Source organism: Zonotrichia albicollis, chromosome 16 (assembly GCF_047830755.1).
Source record: "Zonotrichia albicollis isolate bZonAlb1 chromosome 16, bZonAlb1.hap1, whole genome shotgun sequence".
In the NCBI taxonomy this organism is placed as follows: domain Eukaryota; kingdom Metazoa; phylum Chordata; class Aves; order Passeriformes; family Passerellidae; genus Zonotrichia; species Zonotrichia albicollis.
The window spans coordinates 10059302-10080054 of record NC_133834.1 but is presented as its reverse complement, the minus strand read 5'-3'; the positions used below and the strand labels follow the sequence as shown (position 1 = coordinate 10080054).

The 20753-nt window shown below is 41.6% G+C and overlaps 1 protein-coding gene across 1 annotated transcript in view; it reads right to left on the bottom strand.

Annotated features, from left to right (window-relative positions):
• Positions 1-632: 632 nt before the first annotated feature.
• LOC106629417 (uncharacterized) overlaps positions 633-20753 on the bottom strand; it is a 73974-nt gene continuing 53853 nt past the window's right edge. Inside the window, exons 57-74 of the mRNA XM_026793850.2 lie at positions 19444-19584; positions 18875-18988; positions 18362-18490; positions 17754-17915; positions 15972-16136; positions 14930-15095; positions 13482-13666; positions 12847-12939; positions 12375-12579; positions 11360-11547; positions 10587-10684; positions 10012-10196; positions 8748-8950; positions 8135-8324; positions 7407-7516; positions 5442-5561; positions 4930-5069; positions 633-2789 (exon numbers count right to left, since the gene is read on the bottom strand). Coding sequence (XP_026649651.2) covers positions 2774-2789; positions 4930-5069; positions 5442-5561; positions 7407-7516; positions 8135-8324; positions 8748-8950; positions 10012-10196; positions 10587-10684; positions 11360-11547; positions 12375-12579; positions 12847-12939; positions 13482-13666; positions 14930-15095; positions 15972-16136; positions 17754-17915; positions 18362-18490; positions 18875-18988; positions 19444-19584 — 2610 coding nt within the window. The 3' untranslated portion in view covers positions 633-2773. The remainder of the gene's footprint in view (positions 2790-4929; positions 5070-5441; positions 5562-7406; positions 7517-8134; positions 8325-8747; positions 8951-10011; positions 10197-10586; positions 10685-11359; positions 11548-12374; positions 12580-12846; positions 12940-13481; positions 13667-14929; positions 15096-15971; positions 16137-17753; positions 17916-18361; positions 18491-18874; positions 18989-19443; positions 19585-20753) is intronic.

The following is a 20753-nucleotide window of genomic DNA, read 5'->3' as shown; positions in this document are numbered from 1 at the left end:
CAGGGACAGCTGTGTGGGCAGGTGTGCTCAGTGCTCTCACAGCAGCAGTCACAGGCAGGAATTCTGGGTGTGCTGTGCTGGGGACACCCATGAGATTGCAGTGCACGGTATATATTTGCCATATAACATGTTTATATACTGCATGATGCACCTGAGGCATAAACAGTTGCATTAATTCAGTCAAGGTGTTCAATAATGTGCAGTGTTGCCAGTAGTTATCTAGTAAAAGTTTAGTCCTGGTAAAGCCAGGGCTAGTGCAGAGATAAAAGCCAGTTTTGAAGTACTGAAGCTGATGGATTGATCTGATAAATGCTTCAGTCAAACCTTTCCAAGGTGATTCTTCTCCAGAGGTTCACATCCATGAGAAATCACAAAGGTCTCTCAGTTGGCCCGAGGGCTGTTTGGTGGCAGGTGGCAACTGCCCTGCAGGGACTCTGCTGTCCCTCCTCCAGGGACACCTGGAATGGGCTTCCCCACATCCCTGTCTCTGCTGTTGTGTTTGCTGATAGGAGCTGCCGTCTCTCTCTCTCCTCTGTTAGGCAGGAGGGTGATGTGTGGGCTCCATTTTTTAATTCCCCAGGTGAGACACTACCGTGCAGTAAATAAGGCATAGTTAAAAACAGTCTGGCTGGATGGTTTTAGTGGTTCATTAAAAGGTTTACACAGTTCAGGCAAAGAACCCTGTGGCCTGTGACACTGCTGTGTTTGTGGCAGGTATTTGGTGAACAGAGCATTGGCCTTTGCATTAACAGCAGAGTCAGACAGGGAGGAAAGGCACAGCTCCCAGTGCAGAAACATGTAGATATAATGCTTTATTCATGGCAGCTGTGATTCAGTGCTGAGCTCCAATTATGAACATGACCTGGAACATTTCATTTAAGTGTGGGGTCTTTTGGAGTAGTTTTTTTTCTTTTTTTTTTTTTTTTTTTTTTCCCTCACCCCTGATGGTGGCTCTGTTAGCCCTGCTCAGTTCAGGTGGTGTCTCATACATGCCCTGTGTGCAGGCAGGTGCACTGGGTCAGTGGGGTGTCCAGCCCATGGGGTCAGCAGGGTTTCCAGCCCAGCCCTGTGCATGTGGAGAACCTAGGAACTGCTCAGAGATACCAAACGCTGGACTGAGTGACATGGCTGCAGTTAAAAATGTTTTTTGGTGGTTAAATGGCTTCTTTATTATGAGTGATAAGTTATCTGCAGCTTTTAGAGGAGACCTGGTGTCTGCTGCCAGCTCAGTGTTGTTGTCTGCAGTTAGGATTTAGTTAAATTCCTGTATTTCTGTATTGCTGACTGAGCTCTTCTCAATCTTTTCCTCTACTTGCTGATATTTTTCTTTGTTTCTGAAACTGTCACCACAGGACATTTTTCAGAGATGCTTGGTGTGCTTAGCTGGGGTGTGAAGAGACATTCAGTGACTGGGGAGAAAATTATGTGGTTTTTTTTAAATCAGTAACTGGTATAAATATTCTGTAGCTTCCAGAAATACTTATTACTATTTTGGCTTTTTACAAGGGTGCAGGTATAAAATTATTACAGAGGAATATTTGATTTCTAGCATCTGATGTGTGTGGGAATGCTAAAAATGGCAGGAGTTTTTCCTGACTAGTGTAGGAATCATGTTTTCATTTGTATCAAGCTAGAGAGTAAATGTTCAGAAAGCCAGTGCAGCTGCAAGCAGCACACACGAGATAAGAGGCAGCTGCTTGCTTTTTCTGTGAGCCAAACCCAGCCAGTGCCAACTCTCTGCAGAGGTCAGTGCAACTTTGTTGTTACAAATAATCAATAAAAATGTACTCCAGCATAAAACTAAGGCAGGCAGATGTTTATTAGCATGATGTCAGAGTAGCCAACACCATTATTTCAATGTTTGCATATTACGCAAACATTGCATTTGCAGCTTTACCTTTCACCAAGGAATGGCTGCATTCCAGGCCCTGTGTGGAGAAAGGTGATGCAATTTTTAAATCAAGTGACCTACAACACAAAAAGGGATTCATCATGTGTGAGACACACAAGAGCAGCAGTAACACCCTAAGGTTACTTCATGGGTAGGGTAGATGTTGGTCACCTTTTCCCAACACATCAACTGTCAAGGGGTTTACAAAGGGAAAATGTGAAACTGGTGCACAGAAACCAAGAAGGCTGTTTCTCATTTAATAGTGTGTACATTAATAAGGAAAAAATCAACCAGCATAAAAATAAGAAAATTGTTAACTGCTTTCCATTATTTACCCATCTTATTTCTATCTTAGCCTTCTTGTGTGTTGGAGCACTTCCCTGGAAAAGATAGATAACTTTCTCCAGAACTGCTGAACAGTGGAGTTTCATTTCTGGAGAAAAAGAAGTCAGCAATCTCTGCTGACTCTAGGCTGTTGATGCTGCTTTTACAAAGTAGTCCACTTGTACTAATCTGAGCTGGAAGAGAGCTTTTCTCAGTTTTTCAGTGTATTTGTGCTATGGTTCAAGGCTTGTGGAGAGGCAATTTTGCCACCGAATGGGAGAATTTTTTTAGAGTAACTGATGCTTTCTTGTCAGATTTCTTCTGGTTGATTATAGTTTCTTGTCAATATACTGAAATAATTTCTCTTGCCCTCAGGGGTTCTGGGTGGAAATCTTTCCTTTTCTACCTTATATACTTCACTATATTCACAGTTAACACGAATGCTTCTCTCTTCTACTGTTCTCTCCCTGTTCCTGCCTCTAGCTTGTCTGCCTAAAATCACTGTTCTGGTTTGGGTGCTGAAAGGGTTCTTCCATCTTCAGGGCTGCTGTCTGCCATTCAGAGCTGGCTCGAGCTGAAATGAAGAGATGAACTCCAGGTAAGTGATAAGTAAGTACAATCACATGTAATGCAAGTTCTCATTACAGTGAAATAATAAAAAAAAAAAATCTCTGAAGGGAAAATAGCATCAGATATATTTATGACATCAAAACACTGTGGGGAAAGTACTCCAGCATTTTAGATGCGGTTTTATCTTAGATCGCTAATCCGAAATAAAGATGTAAGGTTCTCTCATGTTTGATAAATTCACATTTAGGAGAAAAAGGGCAGCATTATTTCTAAAGTTTATGAGGTCTGAGTAGTTCAGCTATTTCAGTGGAAGATCCTTGACAAGCATGAATTTCTAGGAAGTAGTGCAGAGGTTGTTTCTGCTGACAGCCACTTTCTGTTTTGCTGTCATGACTGTTGGTTATCAGTTACTGTGTGTGAGTAACCCAACCATTGCAGACTCTTTCATGTGTCAAACCTAATTCTCCCTTAGTTTGGTCTGTTCAGCTTCCTTCTCTTTAGAGTGTTTGCATGTTTGAAGACTTAACTCATGTCTTTCCTCAACCCTTCCATTTTTTCCCCAGGACTGTTCTCAACTGGTTCATAATTTAAGTAAAACAGGGTGTCCAAAAGTGGATATATGAAATAAGATAAATAGATAAAAAGTATTTCTTGTTTTCAATGTGTTGATTCATGTGTACATCCCCAATGTATTTTGCTTCTTTATTAGCATGTTCTCGTTAACTGAGCTTGTGGTCCACCTTCATTCCAATCCTTTTCCTCAGAAATGGGATAATGCAAACTAGCAGCACTAGCTGACTGCAATCATTCAGCTACCAAGCTATTCTAAAACTGTATTTTCAACCGAATATTCTCTCAACTCAGATTTAACAAAATTTGTCTCAGTATTTCATATTTATATGTTGAAGAGTTTTTGTAACTGCTGGAGCTAAAACCACTTGCTGCCTACAAGCTGCTGCCCAGAAATGCCCTGATCATCCCCTGCTGAGGGGCTGAGTGACCTGAGCAGCTCAGGCAGATACTGGCAGGCAATGTTGTTTCAGTGTGTGGGAGTGTGATGTGATGCTATTACAGACACAGTGAGTGTTCTTATTCTAGGTTTTTATTTTATGGCAAACAAACCCACCTGCAAATACTACTCCCTTCCTTAATGGGTAAGAAATCAAGTAATAATTGTAAATTTTTCAAGGCATACTACAAATGGGTTTATAGTCACCAAATCAATCCTTTGAGATAGTAGTGAGTTTACAAATGCAAATAAATAATGCTTCAATACATATATTAATAAACTCCACCCTCTTCTCATTACTAAGCCTTAGCAAAGCATGGAGTATAAAATGAGTAAACCCAAGTGCTTCATTTCAAGCAAAAGCATAATTAGCTCTTCTGCATGATTCTGCCATTTATTTGGTGTAAATGTTTCCATTGCAGTCTTGTAAAAATTCAGTGAGTTACTACTTGGGCAAGAGTATCAATAATGGAACTCCAGTTATCAACACACATGGCTGCAGTCACTTTTGGAATACACAAATTGGCACTATAACTACAGAAGTGGGAAAGGATTGTAATTATAAAAATTTCAAGCAAGTGCTACTGCTCTATTCAGGCTTTTCATCTTCCTTGGCTATATTCCAGGAATCCACTTAACAATGCAGTCTGGATGACAGCTGCATTAAAACACAAGTATTGATAATCTGGATATTCTAGGTTGAAAAGATAGATAAATTTCATTATTAGATACTGAAAAGTACAAACATAAGTCCCTGAGTATTTTGTATTGTTGTTAAAATGAATCCAAATGCACTATTGAGACCAAAAAAAGATGGAAGCAGAAACAGTATCCAAGAGGAGGAGCTGCTGGGGGCATCACACAGTATTCTGCAGGTACCTCTGCCTCTGTCACACAGCACATGAGGACAACATTAGAAAGGCAGTAGAGGGTGGGCAGTGGATGGGCTCTGGTGTGCTCGTGAGCGAGCAGCAGGAAGGGGAGGTAGCCAGGAGGGAATAGGGAATAGGATCAGTTTTGCTCATGGCCACAGTCAGATTCATTAGTTTTATTTTCTCGTGTGTTCTTGCATCAGAGACATGTAAGTACTGGAGCAATGCAGAATATTCAGGGTGATGAAAGAAATGAAACTTACCACTGGGGAGGGATTTCCACAGGGACAAAATTCCGGTTGCACAAATGAACAAAAGCTGCTGCCAAGCTGCAGGCAGCCCCCAGGGCCGGGGAGCCACAGGTGTCCTGTGTGCACATGGTGTAGAATGGCTTGGGCTCCACCTGGGCACAAAGGGAGGGGTTAGGGGGGACCTGCAGGAAAACCCAGAGGTTTGGGTTGTGTCCCCTCCCCCCTGCCTGGTTAGGACCATTCATAAACCTTTATTTCCTTCCTCATGATGAGGAGGTTATTTCTCTTTCCAAATTCTAGACCTGTATCCCAAAGAGCAATGCAGTCACACCACTACTCTGTGGATGTCAAAAAACTCCATTTATATTTATAATGATAAAAACACCTTTTCTGTCTGGATTGCTGTTTCGATTGCTTCTAAAGTTCTCTGCAACTAAACTTCTATATCCTTGCAATGGTTATGTGACCTCCTTGGAAGTATGACACATAATTGAGACATTGCTTCTGGCTGAAGTTCTACTTACAACTTTGAAGCAGTTCCTAAGAAGTGAATGTGGTTCTTCAAAGAACGCTTTGCAGATGTTTTGCTTAGCTGTAATTGGGCATGGCTTCTCTTTCTTCTCTAGAAGACTGCACTTATTTACCTGGGAAAACAGAATTACTGAAGTTGGTGTATTTAGGGGTTTTTTTGCACATCAGAGTAGGATGAGTTCTTCAGATTTCCAGTGTGAGCTGGTTTGAAGGGCAATATGGGCAGCTCAGTACCCTGCTCTAATGTTTATTGTTCATTAATATTGAGAGGCACCTCACAGATTAGGTCTTGTTTCCTTTTGCTATTGATTCTGTTATTCACTGAAGGAGTTTGGTGTGTAGTTGCTGACACAGCAGGCAGTTGGCTAGTTCTCTTTTGTATAGGTCTGAGAGGTCAAAGTTGTGCTTTCACTAGATCTTTCTCATGGAGAAAAGAAAAGCTTCATACCCTTGCTGGATTACTCATAGGTAAAGGTGGCTTTAAAAAAAAGAACAGTAAAACCACACCACCAAGAAGTTCTTTAAGCAAGGGTAAACTGTAGTTACTTTACTTGCTAAGGAAAGTGAACTGGCAGTTTACTCTGTGCCAACCCTCATCCTGCAGGAGTCACTCAGTCACTTCCTGTTGTGCAGCCTTGGCCCTGTGCTTGGAGCTGTGCTGACGTCCTGTGCAGGGTCGGTGCATGCAGAGGCTGTGATAAAGCTCCTGGGAACGAGCTGCACTCAGAGTTCACAGTGCACCGTGAGCCCTTCCCATCAATGGTGCAAGTGCAGCCATTCTGCCCCTCTGGCACTCGGGACTGCCCTGCTTCTGGATCACCCTAAGTTTCTTATTTATTGCTTTTAATTGATTCTTTTGTTCAGTGTCCCTGGGGAGTTCTGTATTTTTATGAGTATATTAGAAGTTAATATTTATAGCAATAAAAAAAATTGTGCCTATGGTCAGTCACATTGGGATCCTGCCCCATTATCATAAACATAGGCTGCAAGCTCATTAACTTTATCTCTGCCACAGCAAGATACTTGAAGCAATTCTCTCTTTTACAGTAAGGTACTGACTGAAAATGAGATTTCTGCTCCAGAACTGGGACATCTGTGAGACAGGATAAATGGAAGAGTCACAAAATCTTTGTGGTAGTAAGATGCTGGTTCCTTTTCTTTTTGGTAATAGATTCTTAAAATTAGATTTGGAAGGGGTCTAGAGCATCCTGTCAACATGACTTGAGAGCATGTTAAGGCTACTTTACTTGGTAGGTTGCACTCACAAATGGTTCTGTACAACTGCACATTTGTGTATTTGGATGATTTGCAGCTGATGACAGAATACATGAACTAAGCAGAGCTATAATGGTACTGGTATAAATTGTTACAACATTTATTTATGGTAGTTATAGGAGTCTTTCTATGCAAGTCAGTAACTGACAGCAGCAGCTAACCTTCCAAAAAGGTCTGAATACTTAGTGGTGTGGGGATGGAGAACAAATTTGCTTTCAGATACTTACAGATTTGTTTCTAAAGTTTTGTTTATTGATGAGATGTAAAGCATGAGAACAAAGAAAATTAAGATGCTCAACATACCCAGCTAGAACTAACAGCTCTAAAGAAAACTTCAGTGGTGAATGTACAGATTTAGCCCAGACCGAGTAGCACCTGTCCTTGCATTCCAGGAGAAGGTGCTGTAAGGAGGAAAACATCAAAGATACTGAGCTCCAATATCAGTTTCTTCTAAAATCAGCAACAGCCACCTCTATGTTTTACCTCTACCTAGGCCAAAAATATTCAATGCCTATTTGTAGGGATTTCTTGAACAGTTTTTAGCAAATATGTGCAACCTTTTCCCTGGCTAGACGCAGCAGAACAATGCAGTGTGCTGCTGTTCTCACTATTGAGCTTTGGTTCATCTAAGGCAGCCCAGCGTGTCAGACAGTGCCCTCTGGCAGCAGCCCTGCACTCCTCACCTGCCAGCTCTGGGTGAACTCTTTCACGTTGTCAGTGAAGGAACCATTAGGCACCATCCATTCATTTCCAGCTTCATTATCATTGGTACCAAAAAGCCCAGCTGAAACACCTGGGAGAAAATTGAAATGGAGTAAAATAGGAATGGTCAGGAGTAGGTGCAGGACTATTACAGCAGCTGTCTCTGGGCTCTGGTTATTCTGCCAGCAGGTTCAGCTCTATTGTGGAGGAGCTGCCCAGCCTGCATTGCCATCTTGTGTCTCAGCTGCTCCTGGGCTCCTGAGCACATCACATCCGTGCTCTGCTAATCTTTGGAGGGTGACTTTTACAATAATGTAGGGTACATGGATGCTACAGGAATGCATTCCAAGTATACAAAAAACTCTGTGAAGTTTTGGGCCCCCCTCTGTCGTTGTCTTGCAGGTCTAGAGCTGCTCTAAGCAGATTGCAGCCAGGTTTTGGGGCTGGGCTGACTGCAGTGCCTCTGATTTCTGTCTGCTTTATAGCACTGAATCAGCAGTAACCCACAACTTGCTCTTCTCCCTGGAATGGTGCATTCCATGCTCTATTTGGCAATTACTGGGAATGCCTGGGGCCATTTCTAGGGTGTAAGTGAAGAGAGGGAAAAAAAAAGTGAAAGCACAGATGCTGGTACTACCAGTAATACAGATAATTCAGAGAGATAGCAAAATGACTAACAGCTGACAACAGCTGCATCACTGATGCTCACCATGGTGCCACCCAGCCAGAGTGACAGTACAGAGATCATACTGAAAGTCACAAGAGACAGAAACTCCTTTCTGATCAGATACTTCTATTTTGTTGATTCCGTGCCTTGAATTCATGGTACTGTTTTCAAGGGATGGATCCAGCACTTGGCAGTTCTCTTCCGTAAGGGAGAAGTTATACATCTTGGATGTCTGTTCAAAAATGAAAATGCAGTTTCACACCTGTCATAGGGAAAGTTCAGTCACAGGCAAGCACAGTGAATTTGCAGGTGCAATGAGACAACTTAGCCCAGAATGAAGGGAATAAGAACAGGGCTGAGTTAAACTTCTGAAAGAGCAAAAAGCACAAAGTCTCCCTCTCAGTGCCGTTCTCTTAGACCATGTCAGAGGGAAGTTGAAAAGTTTCTGTCATATACAGAGAGCAAAGAGGCAGCCCTTGAGGTAAACTGGTTTTGCTTTGGAGAGGTATTTTCTTTTTAAGAAGCTGTTACACTAAAGCCATTGGCTGAGAGTGCTTCTGATCTGTATTTTGAGCATTAATATTTCAAGAACTTTTTTTGTCAGCTGAAGAAAATTTTTGCCAAAAATAAAAAATGTTTGACTTGATCTTCCTACCTTTAGTCGTGGGTAGATGGTGATCACAGTCTGATTCATCTCCACATACAGTGATCTGGAGTTCCTAGTTTCCTCATTTAGTATTATAGTGAAAGCACTGTGAACAAAATCCTTGGCAAGAAGAACACTGCACTTTGATGCCAAATCATACATTTTTCCATCAAAAGTCACAAGATGCTTGCTCCCAACTATCATAGCATGATCTGGAGAATGGTATTTCAGAAGAAACATCAGTGAGTTTTCCACAGAGCAGTAAATGCTGCACATAATGCAACACACAGCTTCTTGCTGTCACACTCTTAAAAATAATTTCTCAACTTATTATTACAGTGACATTACTACACTTAAATTTTAATTAATTACAATGTAGTTGCTCTGCAAAAAGAACTTTTCTCAGAAACAAAACAATTTAATGATTAATTTTTTGTTGTAGATTTACCTGAGTACCATAAAACTCTGATAAACTTGAACTAGGGTTCAGAGCTCATCTTGATTTGTCATTGTAGTACTTGACAGTCATATTTATAATACACATTATACATTCTTATGCAGAAAACACAAGAATATTAATTCTCAAAAATTGTCTCTAAAAATGACCCTTCTAAATCAGTGCATCAAACAGCTGCAATCCAGGAAAGCCTGCTGATAGATGACTCAAGATTATTGGGTCACTAGGAGCTGCTTTCACAGCCCTTTGTTGGGTCTCTCTGTACTGGGAGGAAACCATTAAAAAGGGATTTCTGGAAAAGCCATTCTCTCTAAGGGGCAGCTGGGACTGTTAGTGCATTCCTGTAGCATGCAGCAATACTTTTACAGGCAGTACTGTGGGTGAAGCTTTGGTAGGGCTGAGCTTGCTCATCCTAGAGGCAGCAGAGCTGAAGTTTCCAAGCCTTTGTGCCAAGGACACAGAGCCAGCAGGTGAGAGTGGCAGTGCACCACAGCATCAGCTCACAAGAACATATGGATAAGGCAGATAAATACCACCTGCTATTTCTAGTCTCCAGAGTAGGAGGTGTAGAGTTACAAAATTTGCATGAATATTAAGTAGAGCAGTGTTACTGCCTGCCAGCTTTGCCCAGAGGGTTGATGTTCTACATATCATCACTATCTTACAAGAAAGACTATCTGTAAGTTGATAAGAAAATTATTAATTAGTGACCATCTCTAAGTAAACTCTGATCCCAGATACAAATTTTAGAATACAGTACAATACAGTGGAAATAGACCCAGGTACAAAAGAAAGCAGCACTTTGAAAGGGCTTACATTCAAAGGGGCTCTCCATCATCCTCCTTTTGATTCTATAGTACTCTGCAAGGATGTTGAGATTGTAGAGGTCTTGCAGAGGCCTCATCAGTTTTTCTCCAATGAGGTAAGTGGTAACATTTGCCAGCTGCAGGGACAGGTCTGCTTTAGGTAGTACTGGCAGCTTTCCTGCCACTGAACAGTTCCTGTAGAATACAAAGGGAGCACCCCTTACCTGCTGAACTGATGAAATGCTCTTGTTTTATTATTAGAAATGTTGAAGTGAAATATTCATCAGAACTGTAGTCTGCTTAGAGCAACAAAAACAACCCTCCTCTGGCCAGGAGCTGCACTTCCCCTGTCACCTCAGGCCCCTTATCAGTTACTGATACCCTGCCTGCTGCCCAGCAGCTCCTTTCGAACTCAGTGGGTCTGGCAGCCCACAGCAATAAACATTAGGATGTGATGTGACCAAAGCAAAGAGTGGTTGGGTGGCTGTCCAGAACCCTCAGCTGCACACTGACCTGAGGAGTAACTGTGCACACATCCTTTTAGAGCACTGCCCAGAGCAGGGATCCTGCAAAGCCACCAGTTACCTGGGTGAAAAACTGTACAGGTGCAGCAAGGGCTTCCGGATCTTGCTCACAGCTCTGGAAAACGTGGCCTCTGCCCACCTGAGCACCTGCTGGGTAGCCTGTTGGAGTCACAGATTATAAAAGCAATTTCAGTGTGACTTCAGGGCAGGGTCAGTACTTGCAAATGAGTTTTAAATCAAGAAATGCAAAATACTACTTCAGTGTCTCTTGCATTTACCTCCTGTCTGACAGCACCTTGTCATGTAGAGGTTAATAATACCCAGAGGACAGACTCTAGTCACAACACCAATGGACAGAAATATATTCCTCCTAAATAACATGACTTAAAGTGTAGCAATGATTCACTAAGTTAATGTGCTTCAGTAGTTTAGAAAGTACTGGTATCTTTAATAATATAAATTAGCCTCATGATGTCTCTTTTATGCTTTTCATTTCAACTAGAAGAGCCTAGATATATTTGTACACTTGTTTATTGGAATCACAATTTCTCCTCTCTATGCAAGAAAAGTAAAAGCTACATCAATGACAGGATACTGCTGCTGTGATTTCAACCAGACTTAGTTGAAGACTTTTCCATCTCCTTTAGGTGGAAAAGTACTCTTTCAAAGCAGGACAAATACTGCAAGAACAGTAAATCAGCTGTGCACAAGCTATTATGTGGAAAGACAACTGCACTAATTCCATAAACAAAAATGTGTATGTGCATCCGTAGTTCAAAGCTGACTTAAATTTGTAGGCCTTGAACTGGAAATGGAGAACAGAGTTATACTAACCATATCCAAGCCTGCTTTCACAACCTTTAATGCCATCTGAATTGGTTTCATTAGCCACACATCTTTTACAATCTTGGGTAAGAAAGCCAGGATTTTCTTCATGTGCTCGTCTGTCTTCTCTTTCCAGACTTCATCCAGTGGCTTCAAGGTTACATCGTAGTAGGCATCTTTCAAAGTTGCTAATGGCTCTGAAGCAAGCACATTAATGAGACAACCTTAGCTGGTTTGGTACAAATGGCAGTTTGCTTGTTTGTTCCCACCCAGCTTGCAGCAGAAGTGAAGGGGGAGCACAGAACAGTACAAGAGGCAGCGGTGTTTCCATGGCAGTGAGGACATTGCACTGCTGTGAACTGAAAGAGCCATTTAGCTCTGACCCTGACCCCTTATAAACACACTGCTGCTGAGCAACGGGACAGTTTGGTCACAACTGATTTCAGTTATGGTATATCGACCAAATTTAACTTTTGAGAGGGAATAGCCTCAAGCTAAGTGAGGTTTTACCCTTGTGAGAACTGAAGGTTCTCACAGCTAATTCCAGCTGACCACATTTCTCAAAGGTTTCAGTATGGGCCACAGTCCAGCTGAACAGTGAATTAGTGGCTACTGGATAGGCTTGGAAAGAAACAGATCAAGTGAAATCCAATTAGTACAAGCATTAAAAACTCAAGGAGGGATATGAACAGCCCTTTGGGAGGAAAGGCTTGCCAGGGAACTGTTAGCAGAAATACTTCAGCTTAGGAATTAAGGACTCTCTTCTCATCCAATTGAACCCAGCCTCCTGTGACCAAGAAAGAGCCTCACCACTGATTTCATTAGTGAGGTGCTCACAGAGAGCCTTCTTAGAGCTTATTGCATCAAGGCTCTCACTCTGTACACTAAGAGCCAAGCTCAGCACTTCTTCCTAGATCAAAATAGAAACTTTTGTGTTATTCAGTATGTTTTGTAGTTTACACTGAAGTTTGGTTTGACCTGCACTGACATTGTCCCTCTTCTTGCTTTGCTCCGTTTTGCTTACTTTGTAATTCGTTCTGCATTTGCTGGACAACATCTTGAATTTTCTCCAGGTAAAGTGGGATCCTGCTTCTCAGAACGTGCCCAATTCCACTTTGCTTCCACACCTGGGCGACAGCCGTGGCCCCGCTGTGCAGGAGTCCTGCTGCCCTTTGCAAGGCCATTGAAGGCCAGCCAGCTGCTTCAGACAGGAAACCAACATGCTGCACCTACAGTGGTTCCAAAAAAGCGATTTAAAAACACACAGTGATCTCAAGCAAAGCTTTGGCGTCACTGCGAGGCAGTTCTGACCCTGCAGGGTTGGTGCAGAGATACACCATACATTAAACGCTTTTTGTCTCTGTGTACAGGTCAGCACAGGAGTAATCACCGAAATGTTTGAGCAAAACAAAACAGCTGCAGGCAATATAATGATGTTTAACTAACGCTGCGTGAACACTTCATGGTGTTTTCACAGATCATGTACAGACACTTACTGATCTCCTGAATCTCCACAGGTGTCCATCAAACTTCTTTATCTTCTCACTCAGTGTGGTTTTCAAAAGGCTCCCAATTTCATTAAGCTTGTTCTGTGAGAAGATTGTTAAAACCTTGAATTCATTACTTAAAATTGCTTGTGCTGGATCCAAATCATTCACAGTTTGTACCAGTTTAAAGGCCGGCAAACACCCACAGTGGCCTCACATTTCTTAGGGGAAACTACTTCTGCATTATTCAATGCAGACAAGGGAACAGAAAAGACAAACGGTAAACAGCAAAAAGCCTTCCCCAAGTAGAGAGTATGTGAAACTCTCCCTAATTAAAGTACGTTCAGGATTCTGATCATTAGTTTTGTAACCATCAGGCTGCACAGTTACTGCTGCTCTCACTTTACTCACCCTCCTCAGAGGATCCACCCCTTAGAAGAAGGTCCCGTATTTTCTATCTCTAGGCATGGCTGAATTTCTTAGTTCTCACCGTGGTAACTTCTCACATCAACGTGAAAATAATTAAAACTTTGCATCATTTTGACCGGTTACTCACCAACTCGCCTGCATGGCAGGTGCTCCATCAAAATAAATAAAATTCTGGGGAAATCACGCTGCAGTTAACAGCCACTCAAGGGTCTCACCTCAGCCTTAAGAACTGGATCCCCACATCCATGGGCCAGAAAACTCAAGCTTCCATTAGCAGCTGCTAGAGTTACTTGTCCCACGTTTTCCTGCCTTTTACCATTGATGATGAGATAGGTGTTAATGGCAGCCCTGTGTTTCCCATCAGAACAAGCACTGACTTCCACTCCTTCTTCCAAATCCCCTTAAGGAATGAAAAAAGAGCCTTCATTTACAGGAACAACATTGACAGACATTGTTTCAAAGCCAGTTTTTAATTACTTAGGTGATCAATCAGAGCTTGAGTGTGTTAGGTGTGGAGGGAAAAACAAAACAGAAGAGATTAACAAGAGACAATTAGATCGGTATCAGGATTCGATCTCTTCTGTGTGGCTTGTTAATGAATTACACAGATTTGCTACTGCAAAGGAAGCACTGGATTAATGTAAATCTAAATCTCTAGGTCATACCGATTTACAAGGCCTTTTTTTCTGCTTTAGTCCTCACTTTAGTGTCCTTTGTTGCAGATGTTTCAAAACTGCTCAGCCCTTAAATGGAAGCCTGTCAGTTCCACCCACCACACACACGTCTTTTCTACAGAAGCACTGATGAGCATAAACAAGTGGTTGGCAGGATACACGTAGAATATGGGTTGAGAGAGCTGAGTTGAGTCATTTCTACAAACTTCTCACTTCAGTGATTCACAAACTAATGGTCCTAATCTCAAAAACATCATAGCACTTAGAGGTGAGGACATGAACCTGAGAGAAACTTCGCTGCAGAAGGGTGGAATAGCAAATCCATAAGTGAAACAAGGGCTGGGAGACAACTGGGACACCACCAAACCTATTTGGTTTGCACCCAGCTCTAACTGCAGCTGAAATGTGGATGAGCCCCACCTCTTGCAGCTCATTTCACCTCATTTTACTAATCTAGAATTTAGGCACAACTTGAAACAACGGCCTTTTTTTCCTCTCTGTTAGTCAGAGCTGACTGCTGTGAGACAGTCCACTGCAGGCAGGGATTGCACACATCCCAGCTCTCACAGCTGCCCCAACATGTGGTACAGTCAGTCTCTGGAGGTGCCTCTCTCATTTCCTTTATTGAATTTGGAATTATTATTTTAAACAGGGCACAAAACTTTAAGATGGTTAAATCAAGAGGAAATTAATCCTGTCTTTTGTTACCATCTGTTGTAATAATACAAAAATGTGCCCCAAACTGAACTTTGTAACAAATTTTAAATTTCAGCTTTTCTTTATCTGAAAGATCATAGCTTGAATGAAATGAGTAGAGACACAACTTTCTTCCTGTCTTTTCAGAGCAGTGCACTGGGAGTTGCAGAATAGCCCCAGATGGAAAGGCCCCAGCAGGATCACCAAGTCCAGCTCCATGGTGTTTGTGTTTGCAGGATGACCTAAGCCAAAGTCCTGTGGCTGAGAGCACGGTCAGTGAGATACATACATACCTTGCAGATACCCCATGTAGTACTGAAAACACTCCTTTCCTTTTGAAGCAGCTACTTTTACTTTCTCTTTCTGATCAATAATCCCCTCCACCAGGATTTGGCTCTGGACAGATGAGGAAGCAGCAGTTCCTGTCAGGCCTAGCCAAATATCTTCAAAGGCTCTTAACTGCAGCAATAAAGGAAAAACATTTATTCAAAGCCACCACACAGAATTAATGATCATTTAGAGATGGTGCTCAATTATCAGTGCTGCCCACAAAAGGATAAGTGGTGAGGGAAATGTTTCCCAATGCTTGTGCACTATGCAGGAGTTTCACTGAGAGAGGTACAAGCATCTGAGTGATTGGCCCAGGAGCTGAATGATTGGATAGCACAAGACTTGTGGACAAAATTTTAATGGAAGCAATGAAAGAAACAATGTCCCAGTCAGTTCTCTGTGAAGCTGCTGATTTGTGCCATTTATTCCAAAACACAGAACGAAGCAAGCTCCTGCAGAGCAGCTGATACTTATTTCATCTCCCTCCTCTGTAAAGAGAGAGGAATGGAAAAATAATTTAGTATTTGTTACTGATGATTAAATCATCATCATAATTTTGTTAAGGGATGATCTATTGTCTCAGTTAGTGCCTGACTACCTACATTCCTGCTAATGAAGAGTTGGGATGGTGCCAACCCCGTTAGTTTTTTGCCTCGCTCTGTTGTCTCCATCGGTGTCTCCACCATTTAAATTTCACAGGAAATTAAAAGCAAATGCAAAACAGGGGCGGAGGGGAGAGAAAAACGAAGAAGGAAACACTCCACTAGAAACACATCTGCTTTATTTGTGACAGCTCTACAGAGAACTCATATTGGTGCCTTCCTTTGTCGGTCACAGGCATGGACGCTGCCTGACTGCTCCTTTAGAGAGCACTACAGAAACCAGGAGTGTTTTGTTGCTTGCTGTTTTACAGTCACTGCCTGCACCTGATCTCTTTGGGAAATAGATGGCAGCAGGCCTTTAAAAACCAAACCCCAGTGGCAGTAAAATAAAATAGAAACTCACTTCAATTTCCAGAGAATAGTTCTTCACATCAGCAGTGCTCTGATTCTTTATGGATATTCCAATCACCCCCTCATCTCTCCCACCATCAGCAAGGTGGAATCTGCCCTCTGAGTGCAAAATGGTGTCATCTTTGTTGAGCTGGTGCTTTCCAGATAAAACAATTGCCTATGTATGCACAAAAAAGGTGTTAAAGCTTCCAAATTCTTTCAAACAAATGGGCTCTGCTTTGAGTAGCAAGAAGTTGTACAGTGGCAGCATTCTCATTAAATTACACCACAAACAGAACTTGTAGTTTCAAAAATCAGCACATCTCCCTGCTCCTCACAGCACTGTCTTCATTACATCTTCAGTTTCTGTGCTCTAACAAAGCATTTCAGTGACTACACCCCAAGACCAGAGGAACAGCTGCAGAGAACTGTATTTTGTTAAAAGGTCCAATGTTTTTTTGCTCCTACACTTCTCAGCTACTCTAGCCAGACGTTTTGATAAAGCTGGGGATATATGGGAAGAGAGGTGAATACTGTCCTGTTTCTACTGGGATAGAGTTAATTTCTCAACAGCTGGTACAGTTTGGGATTTGGAATGGGAATGGGGTTGGTTACACACCGATGTTTTGGTTTTGCTCAGTTGTTTATCCTTAGTCAAGGAATTTTGTGTGTGTGTCTCTCCTGCTGTGCCAGTGAGGAGATGCACAAAAGCCCACCTGGGACAGATGTCCCAACATGACAAAGGGATTTTCCACCCCACAGAATATCATGTCCAGTACATAAACTGGGGGGAGTTACCTGGAACAGGCAAACCTGGGTTTGGCAAGGGGGGTCTGACATTGGGCAGAGGGCAATGAGCAATTGTTTTGTGCATTTAGTTTTTTTCCTTTTCACTACTAGTAGTAACTATTATTATTTTACTTTGTTTTCAATTATTAAACTGTTCTTATCTCAAGATACAAGTTTTACTTTTGATTGTCCTCCCCATTCCACAGGGAGAGGGTAGGGATAGAGGGGGTTGAATGAGTGGCTGTGGTGCTTAATTTCCAGCTAGGCTTAAACCATAATACCTTTGAAGAGAATGATCCAAAAGTACAGAGGTACCTGCTTTTGGAGTGCCAGGCATTTACACCTTGGCATTGTGAACAGGTTCTATCACATCTTGGTCTGGGAAAAAGTTTTCCTGTTGCCAACAGAGCATGAGCTGCTCTAACACTAAATAAGGCAGGCAAGATGTGTTTCAGCCACTGGGAACTGAGTGAGATATTTATTGCAGGTTCCAAGTTCTGTGTGAGTGTCTGCAAGCAACTCTGAGGACCAGCATGCACCTAAGGAAGATGATGGGTGGCCTTCAGTTTATGTGTGTAATAGAAAAATAAGGTTACATTATGGTTCAAAAATCCATCACTACCAGCAGAGCAATTATAAAAATCAGCAGACGTTTACCCACAGGGGAAGGAAAGCACTTTTACTCCTCTCTAGTCTCCTTTTTGATCACTTATGAGCCTGTTTTGGTATTCTCCAGAAACATAAAATTAAGATACCTCTGAAAGAGGAACAAGAAAGAAAGAACATGGAGGAAGTGAGAGTTTTCAACCATAAAAGAACCTATAGAATACACTGTAGTAGCAAACAGAACCTTTCTGCCTCAGTCCATCAAATGACACTGTTTATTTATTTAAGCTACAGAAGTATGGTAAGTCTTCTGAAGAGTTGCAGCTGAGGAAAACTAAGTCTCCAAATGAGTAATAACATTTAAACTGAAATAGGTTCAGTGTGTTTAAGTGAGACTTACATTTGGAAGGCCACAGAACTCAAAGCTTGAATAGTAATCCAGGCAAGAGGTGTAGTTTGTTTCTATTTTACCCAGAATCTTCTGTTTGGCACATGGAGTCAGGAAAATATTTTCCAGAACAGCTTCTAACTGAAACTTATCAGGATACAAGAGTTGATTTCTCTGCAATGAAAGATAACAGCAAGATCTTAGACACTCTTTGGAGCCAACTCATCCCATCCCTGGGCTGGCTTTTGTTATTAAAATTTTGTTATTTGGCTTTTTTTTGTTTTTCAGGATTTTAATGTAACATTTTCAGAACATAAGATTTCCATCTGACAATGTTTTAGTTCATCAGCCTTGTTACCAGTCCCCATCCTACAAGTTTTGCAAATTTAGGGCACAGATGAAGCCTCTAGTTTGGAAGAACCCTTTCTTTCTTAACTATGCCCCATTTAGCTTTCTTCCTGTGTAGAGAAAAATGTAAGAGGTAAAGTGAAATAATATTTCACAAAAAAACAGTGCTCTATAGAAGTTTTCTTAAAATCCAGTCAACATTACATCTAAAACCAAAATAATTCACTGAGAACAGCATCCATAAAAATGGTGAGTCAACTGCCTTCTCTTACCTCATATGTGAAATTGTGTTTGAATTTTTTGTCATCCCAGTTCAGATCTAGGTATTCACTAAACAATGTTGGTCTTTGCTCTAGAGACCCACATGCATGCAGGTGTTCCATGCTTAATATTCTCTGAAGCTGGAAAAGTGGAAAAAATTAACACATATAAGTAATTTTTTTAAAAGTGTTCAGTATATCCCCAGGCAGTGGGTTTCCTGGACAAAAGCACACCTGTGAGAACCCTGGCTGGTCTGTACCCTGAAATCCTGCTTCAGGCTCTGCCAGCCAACCTAAGGGACTGACAGCTCTGGCCTGAGGGGAGGCTGCAGCCCAAGTACAACCATGTCTGGCATCATGAAACAGAATTTGCCACAGCATTTATTTTTCTTCCTCTGAGACACAAAATGGTTGACTTCAAGGCTTTCATATGGTAACAAGTACAGAAAAAAAAAATCATTCTGTGAGGATCGAACACAGAAATTCAGCTACACTCATCCCTTCCAAGGGATGTAAGGCTCATACCTGGCCTGCAGAGAGTGTCACACAGCCACCCCAGGCAGTGATGTCCATCTTGGATTTATCCTCCAGCCCCAGCTGGAGGTGAGCAGGCTGCCCAGCATTCCCTGAGACCTGCAGCTGAAAGCAGAGAAGGATTTGTCCAGCAGCAAGACCAGAACCAGCAGAATGGTCCCCATGCAGTGGAGGCAAACATTTTTTTCACAGGGGTATCAAAGGGCTTCTGGTTTGGTTTTATTGTAAGGTTGTGGAGTTTTTTGTTTTGCTTTTCTTGTATGTGCAGACTAGAAGTTTGTTCACTGCTTTATGGACAAAAAATCTCTCATTTTCATTGCTTGGCAGGTTCCTGGCCACTTCTGGGTTCCTCCCATCCAAAATGGGTCAATACTAAAGGTGCAAGACTGTTGGCTAGGAAACAGTGCTGCTGGTTTGGACACAAGGAGATAACAGAACTCAGTGCTGTCTACATTTTTCAGGATGATTCATGGCTCTGCAGTTCTCAGGGATGAAAGGCACACTCACAGTCAATGCAGCATCACAGCTGTGTGTTTTGCAGCCCAGCCTCGTGATCTCACCTGCTGGTTGTACTTTCTGCCCCTTCTTTCTGACAGGGAATGCACCTCCAGCTCCTTCAGAGTGTAATTGAATGGGTGGGCAGCAGTGGCTCTGTAGCTTGTCCGGTGCCTTCCAATCCTCAGAGAAGACGACACTGATATCTGAGCCACGTCAACAGATGGAAAGGAACTTGTGAAATAAAACCTCTCACATACTGACCTCAAACATGCACCCAGTTAAGATTTCCCTCTACCTTGTCCTCAGATGAATTACAAGCACAGTAAAGTCCTTTCTGAAGAAGTGAGGTAAATTAATGGTAAAATTAGAACAATTTTTGCTGCTTGAATTCAAAGCAGAACTACTCTCTGTATTTTACTAAAATAATGAACAATGCTTAAGTTTGTTGAAGTTTAATTTTGATCTCATCTTTAGGCACTGCAGGCTGCACTGAATCATTGGACATAACTTGCAAACTTAAAACACAAGAAAAAGCATTTGCTTCAACAGGAACTAAATTCTGCTAAGTTATTGAGAGGAAAATATTTTTGTGGTAATTTAGATAGTGGTGGGATTTTAATAATTGTGGTGATTTAAGAAGTAGTAAAAATACATTCTGTACAACTGCTAAAGTAAATTTTGGAATTTTAACACTTATTAAAGAAATAAAAAAAATCTGTGCTCTTTGCAGGCACATTTATGTTTATGTGTGGTAGCATACTTTATACATTGTCTTTTATCTTTCCATTATTCAGAAAATAATGTAATACTCAGCCAAAGTGCTGCATTTCAGATGTACATATAAAGATAGCACAGTTAGCAGCAAGTCAGGAAAATGTCCCAAATTAACCACATCTGAAAGTCAACCTACCCTATGTTCTCCAAGTTTTTTTCACTTTTTTTATATTTTTAAAAAATAGTGATGACTTACTTTATGAAAACAGAGACTGGTTTCAACTGTTCCACATTTGTAAGTCTTGCTAATAAGGAGAAGAGTGAAAGAATGAAATACAAAAGAGCTTTGACTGAATCAATAAAGCTGAAACTGCTAAGCAAGGTATGTGTCCTCTTCTGTGTGGGTAAACCCACTGTTATACCCATGCAATGAATTCTTCATCCTTCTCAATCTCAACTAATGCTCACACTTGCTCACTTGTCTTAGATTTTATTTCTTTGTCCATAAGCTGCTTTAAGCAGGACATTTGTGCTATTCTTCCCACTTACCCTCAGAGGCCTTTACCCAGTGCTTTGAAGCTGATGCATTTCATTACCTTTGGTTAAGCAGCAAGGTGTGGGGTTACTGCAAACAAAAAAATCCTATGGCCTGAAAATA